This window comes from Haliotis rufescens, unplaced genomic scaffold (genome assembly GCF_023055435.1).
Source record: "Haliotis rufescens isolate VD_foot unplaced genomic scaffold, xgHalRufe1.0.p SCAF_18, whole genome shotgun sequence".
Taxonomy (NCBI): domain Eukaryota; kingdom Metazoa; phylum Mollusca; class Gastropoda; order Lepetellida; family Haliotidae; genus Haliotis; species Haliotis rufescens.
The window spans coordinates 6525719-6540130 of NW_025963868.1; the positions used below are offsets into that span (position 1 = coordinate 6525719).

At 40.5% G+C, this 14412-nt stretch overlaps 1 protein-coding gene across 1 annotated transcript; it reads left to right on the forward strand.

Annotated features, from left to right (window-relative positions):
* Positions 1–11: 11 nt before the first annotated feature.
* Positions 12–2020, forward strand: LOC125381588 (putative protein TPRXL). The gene is made up of 2 exons (XM_048398652.1): positions 12–58; positions 880–2020. The coding sequence occupies exons 1-2, from the start codon at positions 12–14 to the stop codon at positions 2018–2020; spliced, it is 1188 nt and encodes a 395-aa protein (XP_048254609.1).
* Positions 2021–14412: the final 12392 nt, after the last annotated feature.

The window sequence follows — 14412 nt, forward strand, 5'->3', positions numbered from 1 at the left end:
GGACATCATGCATGGAAATAATCCAACACTCTGATGGTTCCTATGTCGGAACACTCTTGTAGACCAAATACTTGATATTCATTCCTTGTATGATATATTTATGAAATGAAAGTGATAGTTTACGATGCTCATTTTGCATGCAGGGCAAACCTATCTAACATGTTAAGATAAGCAAGTGATGTGACTTGTAGTGAGTGTTTTTTTTTACTGGCACTGCTAATGACAACCTATCTTTCATTATTTTACAGAATCCCATGAAAGAAGGTGAGCACTTTCAGACATATACATATATATTTATCATTGACAAACATAGTGTCATCCTTGCTGCACACGAACCACCATGGTTGTAGACCTGCTGTGTTTACGAATACCTATCACTGCGCAAAATGTGATTCAAGGAACAAAATCAACTTCATATTTCGATGCATGTGTTCAAATAGGTGTGTCACATGTGTCAATAATTAATGCGCGAGTGAGTGAGTATGGTTTTACGCCGCTTTTAGCAATATTCCAGCAATATCACGGCTACCCGACCGCCCCCAATAATTAATGCGCTTACAACATTGCATATCTGAGATACATTTGGTGTTCGAATGTTGTAATCGTTGTTGTTCACCTTTTTGTGATGAAAAGAAATTACTGAATGTTATCAAGATGTAACTTTGTCAAATAACACAGTGAGTCTCCTTACTACTGCAACTGAGCTATACACGTTGAAGATGGCTAACATGCAACATCAAAAGTTGTAGCATTTGACTTTTTTGTTTCATATCCAATGCATCAACATTCCTCAGGTCACATTTATGCAAACGATAACTACTTATATTTTGTTATTAACATACGTGTAGCATGAACATCAAAATGCCTCTTTGTCATCAGGACTGTCTCCTCCTACCTCTCCCCTATACGAGATGCATTAGCGTCAGCAGGAAAAGTATGGTATGACGGTTACCATGTCTACGCGGATATAGATGACTCTGAGGTACAAGGCAACCTTCCAGGTCCAAGACGAGCTTCCAATTCCAGTAGTTCTGATGATGATTATGAAGTGGTGGGCCAAGCCATCATTGCCCTTCATCCCCAACCAGGGAACCAACAACCAGCAAGTGTGACATCGGCAACACCATCCTACCTGACTGCTACAGAGGACAAAACCAGTCCTCAACCCTCATCTAGCAAGAAGCCAGATACTCCGGGTGCAACATCAACAACACCATACTACCTGACTGCTACAGAAGCCAAAACCAGTCCTCAACCCTCATCTAGCAAGAAGCCAGATACTCCGGGTGCAACATCAGCGACACCATACTACCTGACTGCTACAGAAGACAAAACAAGTTCTCAACTCTCATCTAGCATGACGCCAGATACTCCGGGTGCAACATCAGCAACACCATACTACCTGACCGCTACAGAAGACAAAACAAGTCCTCAAAACTCATCTAGCCAGACCCCAGATAGTGCGAGTGCAACATCAGCAACACCATACTACCTGACTGCTACAGAAGCCAAAACCAGTCCTCAACCCTCATCTAGCAAGAAGCCAGATACTCCGGGTGCAACATCAGCAACACCATACTACCTGACTGCTACAGAAGACAAAACCAGTCCTCAACTCTCATCTAGCATGACGCCAGATACTGCGAGTGCAACATCAGCAACACCATACTACCTGACCGCTACAGAAGACAAAACAAGTCCTCAAAACTCATCTAGCAAGACCCCAGATAGTGCGAGTGCAGCGTCAGCAACACCATACTATTTGACTGCTACATCATCTAGTGAGAAGCCATATACTGCGAGTGCAACTTCAACAACACCACATCACCTTACTGATACAGGAGATGAATGCAGTCCCCAACCATCACTTGCTGAGGAGCGGACGGCATCGTCAACGCCACACTACCTGGCTGATGCAGGAGACGAATCCAGTCCCCATCCATCCTCTTATGAGAAGCCAGATACTCCGACGGGAACGTCAGCAGGACCATACTACCTGACTGATACAGAAGACGAATAGAGTCATCGACCCTCATCTACTGAAAAGTCAGATACTGCGAGTGGAACGTCAGCAACACCATACTACTTGACTGCTACAGAAGACAAATCCAGTCGTCAAACATCGTTTACTCAGAAGCCAGATACTTCGAATGAAATGTCAGAAAGACCACACCACCTTAATGAGGCAAAAGACGAATCCAGTCCCAAACCATCGTCTACTGAGAAGCCAGAAACTGCAAGTGCAACGTCCACAACAGCACACCATTGGGCTGATGCAGTAGAAGAATCCTGTCCTCAACCCGCATCTTCTGACAAGCCTGACGCAATTGAATGATAAGTTCCATTCAATTGATTGAAATAACATGAAATCTTTAAGAAGACAAATCCAGAAATATCAGTTATTTTAAAACAATTTGTATAATTTTAATATGTTTGTTTTAAGTTTATTGTATTATATGTTAAGACAATTTAGAAAAAAATGGTCAGAACTATATTGGTCAGAAACCACAGATGCCTATATTTGAGTACATTTAAGTTTAGACTCCATCAAAAGAAATATATTTTGACTACACGTAGTTGGTTCTATTTTAAATGTAAATATGGACTTTCACCCTTAAGGTTAGTGGGGCAGGCTAGGTTATAACAGATTGTCACGCCAGGGACCAGGTACAATTCCCCACATGGGTACAATATGTGAAACAAATTTCTGGTGTCCCCTGTCGTGATAGTACTGTAATATTGCTGAAATGGTGCCAAACCATACTCACTCATTCTTGTAGTTGAAGCTAGTATTTTTTATGTACATTTCATGTCATGCTTTCTTTCTTATGTACATTTTAATATATCTTATGGGGGGTTTGATTCTTATGTTGGGTTCAATACAACTGGGATCAAGCAATGTCAGCACCTGGTTTCATGTTATGTTCATCTCATTGCTGTATATGTTTCCACTGTGTTGTACACTGCATGCTTTCTTTCTTATGTACATTTTAATATATCTTATGGGGGGTTTGATTCTTATATTGGGTTCAATACAACTGGGATCAATCAATGTCGGCACCTGGTTTCATGTTATGTTCATCTCATTGCTGTATATGTTTCCACTGTGTTGTACACTGCAGGCTTTCTGAATACAGACTTTGATACCAAACAAGAAAATATAAGACACCTCTAGAGTGAGTCAGTTTGGTGCTTGAAACAATATTTTGGTGGTAAATATACTGTGCTTTCAATGCAGAGCTATATATTCATATAGGCATTTCAAAACAGAATGTTAGATATATTCTAGCATGACAACATTATGTAACATCTTTGGTGTTAGTGAAGACAAGAGGTGTAGCAAAATGGGCTGTTTGGTGTCCCTAAACTTTGTAATACAAGCATGTGTTTCATTTTGTCCAACATGAACTGACATACATATTTTGAACATTCTAGAGAGCATTATGTAAGCTTCCGCTGTGGTAAATCGTTTAAATGGTAAATTTCAGACTGAGGTTATTGTTATCGTTTACTGATTTTTGTTTTATTTGTATTTCAGAGAAAAATGTGTTTATCGAGAAACGTATTCATATACTGTGAAAAGTCCCTAAATATATTGCGATAGTGTTTTAAACAACCGATGTCTTGCCATTACCCTACATATAACATGATACAGACTGTCAAGGATATAACTAGTACTGTACAAGCTCACTACAGCATCCTAAATCATACAGATTGCCCCTTGCAGGTGCATTGAAGCCAATGTATAATTGATTGTATATTTGTTTGCATTTTTTTAAATTTTAATTTGCTGAGATGTATATATTTCATTGGATGAATATGACATACTTTTTCTCAAACTAATCAGTTTGTTAGCTCACCTAACTGAAAGTCAAGTGAGTTAGCTCATGGTCAAGTTGTCCGGCATCGGTGGCATCTGTAAATATATTTTTTCCAAAACCACTGGACCAAAGAAGGTTTATTTGTTTAACCCAAACTATTTGTTTTGGAGGGGCGGTGAGGAAGTGAGGGTTCAGCAGAAAATTATTAAACATGATTTGCATTTTTGTTTACATGTGTATGCTGTTACAACTGAGTCAATCCTGTTACTTTTCCAATGTACAATCACATATTAACATCAAAGAGTTGTCCTTGTTACTGGGAAAGTCCCTCAGGTTACCAGGGAAGACCCTCGTGTTAATAAGGAAGACCCTCGTGGTTATAGGAAAGTCCCTCATGTCACTATGGAAGACCCACAGGCTACTTGGTAAGTCCCTCATGTTGCCTTGGAAGTCCCTCATTTTACTCGGGAAGTCCCTGATATGACTAGGGAAGTCCCTGATGTTACTTTGGAAGTCACTCATGCTACTAGGGAAGTCCCTCATGTTACTTCGGAAGTCCCCTCATAGTACAAGGGAAATCCCTTGTGTTACTAGGGAAGACCCACAGCATCCCCTCATAGTACCAGGGAAGTCCCTGATGTTACTTGGGAAGTCACTCATGTTACTAGGGAAGTCCCTGATGTTACTAGGGTAGTCCCTCATTATCTAGGGAAGACACATGCTACTTGGTAAGTCCCTCATAGTACATAGGGAAGTCCGTCACGTTACTTGGGAAGTCCCTCATGTTGCTTGGGAAGTCCCTCGTGTTACTTGGGAAGTCCCTCATGTTGCTTGGGAAGTTCCTCGTGTTACTTGGGAAGTCCCTCATGCTGCTTGGGAAGTCCCTCATGGTACTTCAAAAGACCCCTAGGTGAGCTACAGTGCCGTGGCGCTGTTTATGTTTTTTTCTTGTGTTTTTTACATTTTTGTTTTTCTGCATTGGATGATGTTTTAGCTTCGAATCTTTCGAAAAAGTCAGTCTTCTTCTGTATACCATACCATACCATACCATACCATACCATACCATACCATACCATACCATACTACTTGTTTGTTTCCTTGACTGTATATTCTATTGCCCGTACTGTGACAACCATTTCAACATTCTTCTTTCTGACATATGGTACACTGAAGGACATAAAGGAAATGGTCTCTGTAAAGGCCCATGGTGGTCATGGACAGTACATAGCGGTGGAAATTATCCTGATATGTAAGTACATACAATGTCCAACTTCTACATTTTCGAATTGAATCAATTCGTTTTTAGGATTCCCTGTCTAAACAAACAAAATATTTACCGGGGATATAGAAACAGGTTTCGTCTGTCCATCACGTTTCATTTCTGGAGCATTACACATAAACGGTTTACTATTTCTTCACAAAATGCGCAATATATAAACTGTTGCCTTTTGCAATTGATGAATTTATGAAATTTATATTTTTTGGCATTTTCAAGACAAGTTGTTCTAACAAAAAGAATACGTTGCTAAAAAGGTCATCCAACAATATGCAGGCCGCCTCCATGGTCTAGTGGTTAGAGCATCTGCCTGGAGAGTGTAAGGTTGGTGGTTGTTGCATCGCCCGGCCATGCCATACCAAGAAAGATGCAAAAATGTGAAAGTCAGGACTAGTACAGGTCCCCACACAGAAGCACATGTATAAGCACACACACGCACACACATGCGTGCATGTATCTATGTAAGTACAATACTCAAACCCCGTTTCACCTCACCACACCTCACCTCACCTCACCTCACCTCACCTCACCTCACCTCACCTCACCTCACAAGAAGACCTCACCTCACCTCACAAGAACACCATGTCGTTATGGTTGAGAGCAACAATCCTGCAGGCCTACAGGCATGCCTGATTGAATTCACTTGAGATCCCAAAACTGGTTTCCACCAGGGCACAACATTGCAAGCAACTGTTCCGCGAGTGCCGTGGTCAAGTGGCGTGGTCAAGGAATTCACCAATTCGGATCACTGGTCCTCGCACAGGAGCTGACTATTCCGTCATTGCGACATGAACATGTGTTTTGAAACATATTTCACTTGCAACACTTGGTGTCATAATAATATGTTCTGGGGGATTATTAACAGTATCTTATTTTGTTCCAGTCCTCCAAGTGTCATACATTGTATACAATCATGTGCTTGAGCATGAAGAATAGCTTCTGCCATGGTTCATATGATGTCAGCTGTACTCACAAGCTTCACGACCCATACAGATCTAGGTTAGAGTTGTTCTTCAGCAACCTTTAAATGAGGCGATTAACGGGATCGTGTCGTCAAGCCAGCTGACTTGGTTGATGCATGTTCTGGGTATCCCAATTGCGTGGATCGATTCTCATGATGTCAATCACTGTATTGTCTGGTCTTGCTTATTTTCAGACTGCCATCATATAGTTGGAATATTGTTGAATGTGGCTTTTAACAACAAACCCAAGCTTCAGGACTAACCACACATAGATTGGATTGATTTAAATTTAGTATTTAAAAGGGTGGGATGATATCGGCAACTTTGGTGTCCTTGTACTTAATATTTACTTGACATGCGGGATGATGTTATTTTCAATTGTGTCATTCAGTGAATCTATATGCAGATAAAGAATTGTATTCATGTTTAATCTAGACATAAGCTAAGGCAAATATAAGACGGTATTCATGAGCAAGAAAATGTAAAATTGCCTTTACATGTGTACTTCCTAAAATATGTTACTTGCATTTGCTTTTATAATTGAATAAAATGTGTATGGTATAAAATGTTGTTGGTTTTTCGTCAAATCGAGTTTCAAACTCAGTGGTCGATAATTGGAAATAGTGTATATCAAGACGTAGTGTGCAAACTGAATTTGTCTCGTTTAATGCAACACGAAACTCAAAGCAATGTATACGATGGTATCATTACACGAAACGTGTCTGCCTAATTCATCAGGAAAGCAGGTATAGAGACGAGGATATTTATTGAGCCCTGAAAGCAAAGTGGGAAAATTTAGGGACATGTTTCAAATGCAAGTATCAAATAACAATCAAAATGAAATATGGCAAAATCCACAAATGTAAACCCTTACTACAGGAAATTCATTTCAGCTTCATTACGCAGCTGCGTGTAAATGAGAAGTCTTCAAACTTTTGCCTGAATTTCAGCACCAGAGCTGCACTTTGATTTTGAACGTTTCACGGATATGATGTTATGTATACCGCCGTAATTGCCAACATGGAGACGGCAGTACAGGTTATTTGTCTTTGGGACAATACACGGGTGCCAACGTGAAAGTTACAGTGTCCAGGTAGACGCGGGAGTACAGATTATGGGTGTATATGGTGTACATGGGGATCTGTTTGAAGTTTATGAAGTGGATACATATGGCGGACATGAAGGTTGCAAAGACAAGAGTCAACAGGCGTAAGGGATATACAATGTACACAGACCGAGATTGGTCCGATATTATCGTCGGGCCCCTTTACCATTCGTCCTCTACTATCATTAATTCCCTGTTACCAGTTGTCAGTAGTTCATATCATATTATAGATGTATAATAACTAGACAGTTTACAGACACATGTGCTTTAAACACACATATTTGGTCGGCCTGGTTGGTGTTGAAAATCCATATAATACAAGACTCAATCGAAACGCACTGAAAATCGTTGTATTTATCGTTCTAAGACACGGAATCTATAACGTGGACCAGTGTGGATTACGTTCTCTTAATGTCAAGACCAGGATTCCTACGAGAAAAGACTTGTTTTGTAGTTGATCTGCGTCAGTATGTACGGTTTCAACACAGTGGTTACGTCTGGGATATCAGTCTTTATACATGATTCCCATATAAAGCTGAAACACAACTGACATATACTAAAGGTGTTTAGTCTTCACTCACTCGCACAGGCACCCACTTAGATCCTAGGCCCACCAACGCAACCTGCCAAGCCACTATCTCACTCAGTCACTCACTCGACATCATATATGTTAGTTACAGACCCAGAAGAACCTCAAATTAGGTAACTAAATATGTTTTGTGTGCTCTCATTTGGTGAAAGAAGTGTAGTAAAAGGGCTGATTCTTGCCACGTGCTGATTTGCGGATATTGCTCCACACACTGGAGCTCAGTTCCAGTCACAACCAAAACCCTGCAGTTGTCTCAATGTAAATATTAAACGTCAACGCCAGAGAATCACTAATCCCTTTGGTTGTAAACGGCAAAATAGTGATGACATGTATCTTAAAGGATCGCTGAACATCAAAGCCGACACAAAGTATTTACGAAAAGGATTCCTGCTCTACCGGAAGCGCCCGCCACTCACACAGTCTGCATGAAAAAGAAAGTGGGCCAGACGCAGTACAGCAATAATCGTCCCAACAACGTCGGCCTGTAAACAATGGAGTCTTGACCAGGCAACTCAGTGATAGAGTCTGACGGGCGTTCATTCACAGAAAGATTGATATACTTTATACTTATTAATTCAAGTACTGACTCAGACCTAGCCTACCTTATATAATCAATATTCTCAAAGGAAAATGTAACTGTGATTGTTTTAACTATGAATTTATAACAGTGTGGAGTTTTAAAAGATCTTCTTGTGTCTGTGTTGGTTGGTTGCAGTGAGCAATATTCCACTTAAATAATGCAGCATCGTTGCAGTAATCGTAATTGTCATAAACATGCACAACACATAAACGTTGTTTTTTCTTTTTAGGTTAGCGACTGAAGCGTAAACTCATGTAACCAACTGCATTTTTGTCAGGGCGCTTCGATCAGTTCGTCAAATCTTTTCACAGGTATTTACAGGAAACAGATGACAAGTTACATGATAGAGGTCCTGTCATAGCATGCTCATTTAATGTGGTCGAGTAGAATCATCCTACCATCTCTGTATAGCCTGTGAAAGTCCTACACAGTGGCTCTGTAGAACTGTTCCAGGTTGAACAAGATCGATGTATAACCTGTGACAGTCCCACACAGTGGCTCTGTTGAACTGTTCCAGGTTGAACTAAATTGATGTATAACCTGTGAAAGTCCTACACAGTGGTTCTGTAGAACTGTTCCAGGTTGAACTAGATCGATGTATAACCTGTGAAAGTCCCACACAGTGGCTCTGTTGAACTGTTCCAGGTTAAACTATATCTATGTTAACCTGTGAAAGTCTACACAGTGGCTCTGTAGAACGCTTCGATGTTGAACTATTTCAATGTATAACCTATGAATATCCTACACAGTGGCTCTGTAGAACTGTTGGACGTTGAACTAAATCAATGTATAACCTGTGAACGCCCTAACCAGTGGCTCTATAGAACAGTTCAGGGTTGAACTAAATCGATGTAGAACCTGTGAATGTCCTACACAGTGGCTCTGTAGAACTGTTCCAGGTTGAACTATTTCAATGTATAACCTGTGAAAGCCCTACCCAGTGGATCTGTAGAACTGTTCCAGGTAGAACTTAATCGATGTATAACCTGTGAATGTACTATACAGTGGCTCTGTAGAGCTGTTCCCGGTTGAACTATATCTATGTTTAACCTGTGAAATTCCTTCAAAGTGGCTCTGTAGAACTGTTCCAGGTTAAACTAAATCAATGTATAACCTGTGAACGCCCTAACCAGTGGATATGTAGAACTGTTCCAGGTTGAACTAAATCGATTTATAACCTGTGAATGTCCTACACAGTGGCTCTGTAGAACTGTTCAACGTTGAACTAAATCAATGTATAACCTGTGAACGCCCTAACCAGTGGCTCTATAGAACAGTTCAGGGTTGAACTAAATCGATGTAGAACCTGTGAATGTCCTACACAGTGGCTCTGTAGAACTGTTCCACGTTGAACTAAATCAATGTATAACCTGTGAAAGCCCTACCCAGTGGATCTGTAGAACTGTTCCAGGTTGAACTAAATCGATGTATAACCTGTGAAAGTCCTACACAATGGATCTGTAGAACTGTTCCAGGTTGAACTATTTCAATGTATAACCTGTGACAGTCCTACACAGTGGATCTGTAGAACTGTTCCAGGTTGAACTATTTCAATGTATAACCTGTGAATGTCCTACACAGTGGCTCTGTAGAACTGTTCCAGGTTGAACTAAATCGATGTATAACCTTTGAAAGTCCCACACAGTGGCTCTGTTGAACTGTTCCAGGTTGAACTAAATCGATGTATAACCTGTGAAAGTTCTACACAGTGGATCTGTAGAACTGTTCCAGGGTGAACTATATATCTGTATAACCTGTGAAAGTCCTACACAGTGGCTCTGTAGAACTGTTCCAGGTTGAACTATATCGATGTATAGCCTGTGAAAGTCTACACATTGGATCTGTAGAACTGTTCCAGGGTGAACTATATATCTGTATAACCTGTGAAAGTCCTACACAGTGGCTCTGTAGAACTGTTCCAGGTTGAACTATATCGATGTATAACCTGTGAAAGTCATACACAGTGGCTGTGTAGAACTGTTCCAGGTTGAACTAAATCGATCTATAACCTGTGAAAGTCCTTCACGGTGTCTCTGTAGAACTGTTCCAGGTTGAACTATTTCTATGTATAACCTGTGAAAGTCCTACACAGTGGATCGGTAGAACTGTTCCAGGTCGAACTATATCGATGTGTAGCCTGTGAAAGTCCTACAAAGTGGCTATGTAGAACTGTTCCAGGTTGGACTATTTCAATGTATAACCTGTGAATATCCTACACAGTGTCTCTATAGAACTGTTCCAGGTTGAAGTAGATCGATGTATAACCTGTCAAAGTCTACACAGTGGCTCTGTACAACTGTTCCTGGTTGAACTAAATCAATGTATAACCTTTGAAAGTCTGACACAGTGTCTCTATAGAACTGTTCCAGGTTGAAGTAGATCGATGTATAACCTGTGAAAGTCCCACACAGTGGACCTGTAGAACTGTTCCAGGTGGAACTAAATCGATGTACAGACTGTGAAAGTCCTACAAAGTGGCTCTGTAGAACTGTTCCAGGTTGAACTAAATCAATGTATAACCTGTTAAAGTCCTACACAGTGGATCTGTAGAACTGTTCCAGGTTGAACTAAATCGATGTATAAGCTGTGAAAGTCCTACACGGTGTCTCTGTAGAACTGTTCCAGGTTAAACTATTTCTATGTATAACCTGTGAAAGTCCTACACAGTGGATCTGTAGAACTGTTCCAGGTTGAACTATATCAATTTATAGCCTGTGAAAGTCCTACACAGTGGCTCTGTAGAACTGTTCCAGGTTGAACTAGATCGATGTATAACCTGTGAAAGTCCCACACAGTGGCTCTGTAGAACTGTTCGAAGTTGAACGATATAAATGTATAACCTGTTAAAGTCCTACACAGTGGATCTGTAGAACTGTTCGAAGTTGAACTATATATATGTATAACCTGTGAAAGTCGTACACTGTGGCTCTATTGAACTGTTCCAGGTTGAACAAAATCGACGTATAACCTGTGAAAGTTCTACACAGTGGATCTGTAGAACTGTTCGAAGTTGAACTATATATATGTATAACCTGTGAAAGTCCTACACAGTGGCTCTGTAGAACTGTTCCAGGTTGAACCATATAAATGTATAACCTGTTAAAGTCCTACACAGTGGATCTGTAGAACTGTTCCAGGTTGAACTATATCGATGTATATCCTGTGAAAGTCCTACACAATGGCTCTGTAGAACTGTTTCAGGTTGAACTAGATCGATGTATAACCTGTGACAGTCCCACACAGTGGCTCTGTAGAACTGTTCCAGGTTGAACTTAATCGATGTATAACCTGTGAAAGTCCTACACGGTTTCTCTGTAGAACTGTTCCATGTTAAACTATTTCTATGTATAACCTGTAAAAATTCTACACAGTGGATCTGTAGAACTGTTCCAGGTTGAACTATATCGATTTATAGTCTATGAAAGTCCTACACAGTGGCTCTGTAGAACTGTTCCAGGTTGAACTAGATCGATGTATAACCTGTGAAAGTGCCACACAGTGGCTCTGTTGAACTGTTCCAGGTTGAACTTAATCGATGTTTAACCTGTGAAAGTCCTACACAGTGGATCTATAGAACTGTTCCAGGTTGAACTATTTCAATGTATAACCTGTGAATGTCCTACACAGTGGCTCTGTAGAACTGTTCCAGGTTGAACTAAATCGAGGTATAACCTTTGAAAGTCCCACACAGTGGCTCTGTTGAACTGTTCCAGGTTGAACTAAATCGATGTAAAACCTGTGAAAGTTCTACACAGTGGATCTGTAGAACTGTTCCAGGTTGAACTAAATCGATGTATAACCTGTTAAAGTCCTACACAGTGGCTCTGTAAAACTGTTCCAGGTTGAACCATATAAATGTATAACCTGTTAAAGTCCTACACAGTGGATCTGTAGAACTGTTTCAGGTTGAACTAGATCGATGTATAACCTTTGAAAGTCCCACACAGTGGCTCTGTAGAACTGTTCCAGGTTGAACTAAATCGATGTATAACCTGTGAAAGTCCTACACGGTGTCTCTGTAGAACTGTTCCAGGTTAAACTATTTCTATGTTTAACCTGTGAAAGTCCTACACAGTGGATCTGTAGAACTGTTCCAGGTTGAACTATATCGATTTATAGCCTGTGAAAGTCCTACACAGTGGCTCTGTAGAACTGTTCCAGGTTGAACTAGATCGATGTATAACCTGTGAAAGTCCCACACAGTGGCTCTGTAGAACTGTTCCAGGTTGAACGATATAAATGTATAACCTGTTGAAGTCCTACACAGTTGATCTGTAGAACTGTTCGAAGTTGAACTATATATATGTATAACCTGTGAAAGTCGTACACAGTGGCTCTGTAGAACTGTTCCAGGTTGAACTATATCGATGGATAGCCTTTGAAAGTCTACACAGTGGCTCTGTAGAACTGTTCCAGGTTGAACTATATCGATGTATAGCCTGTGAAAGTCCTACACAGTGGCTCTGTAGAACTGTTTCAGGTTGAACTAGATCGATGTATAACCTGTGAAAGTCCCACACAGTGGCTCTGATGAACTGTTCCAGGTTGAACGATATAAATGTACAACCTGTGAAAGTCCCACACAGTGGCTCTGTAGAACTGTTCGAAGTTGAACGATATAAATGTATAACCTGTTAAAGTCCTACACAGTGGATCTGTAGAACTGTTCCAGGTTGAACTATATCGATGTATAGCCTGTCAAAGTCTACACAGTGGACCAGTAGAGCTCTTCCAGGTTAAACTAAATCGATGTATAACCTGTGACAGTCCTACACAATGGATCTGTAGAACTGTTCCAGGTTGAACTATTTCAATGTTTAACCTGTGAATGTCCTACACAGTGGCTCTGTAGAACTGTTCCAGGTTGAACTAAATCAATGTATAACCTGTGAAAACCCTACCTAGTGGATCTGTAGAACTGTTCCAGGTTGAACTAAATCAATGTATAACCTGTGAATGTCCTACACAGTGGCTCTGTAGAACTGTTCAAGGTTGAAATAAATCAATGTATAACCTTTGAAAGTCCCACACAGTGGCTCTGTTGAACTGTTCCCGGTTGAACAAAATCGACGTTTAACCTGTGAAAGTTCTACACAGTGGATCTGTAGAACTGTTCGAAGTTGAACTATATATATGTATAACCTGTGAAAGTCCTACACAGTGGCTCTGTAGAACTATCCAGGTTGAACCATATAAATGTATAACCTGTTAAAGTCCTACACAGTGGATCTGTAGAACTGTTCCAGGTTGAACTATATCGATGTATAGCCTGTGAAAGTCCTACACAATGGCTCTGTAGAACTGTTTCAGGTTGAACTAGATCGATGTATAACCTTTGAAAGTCCCACACAGTGGCTCTGTTGAACTGTTCCAGGTTGAACTAAATCGATGTATAACCTGTGAAAGTCCTACACGGTGTCTCTGTAGAACTGTTCCAGGTTAAACTATTTCTATGTATAACCTGTGAGAGTCCTACACAGTGGATCTGTAGAACTGTTCCAGGTTGAACTATATCGATTTATAGTCTGTGAAAGTCCTACACAGTGGCTCTGTACAACTGTTCCAGGTTGAACTAGATCGATGTATAACCTGTGAAAGTCCCACACAGTGGCTCTGTTGAACTGTTCCAGGTTGAACTTAATCGATGTTTAACCTGTGACAGTCCTACACAGTGGATCTGTAGAACTGTTCCAGGTTGAACTATTTCAATGTATAACCTGTGAATGTCCTACACAGTGGATCTGTAGAACTGTTCCAGGTTGAACTAAATCAATGTATAACCTGTGAATGTCCTACACAGTGGCTCTGTAGAACTGTTCCAGGTTGAACTATATCGATGTATAGCCTGTGAAAGTCCTACACAATGGCTCTGTAGAACTGTTTCAGGTTGAACTAGATCGATGTATAACCTTTGAAAGTCCCACACAGTGGCTCTGTTGAACTGTTCCAGGTTGAACTAAATCGATGTATAACCTGTGAAAGTCCTACACGGTGTCTCTGTAGAACTGTTCCAGGTTAAACTATTTCTATGTATAACCTGTGAAAGTCCTACACAGTGGATCTGTAGAACTGTTCCAGG

Bases quoted from the DNA above. Each gene is read 5' to 3' on its own strand.
- LOC125381588 (XM_048398652.1), top strand. From the start codon at position 12: ATGGAAATAATCCAACACTCTGATGGTTCCTATGTCGGAACACTCTT. The intron at 59-879 runs GTAGACCAAATA...CTTTGTCATCAG, and splicing joins TCCTATGTCGGAACACTCTT to GACTGTCTCCTCCTACCTCT.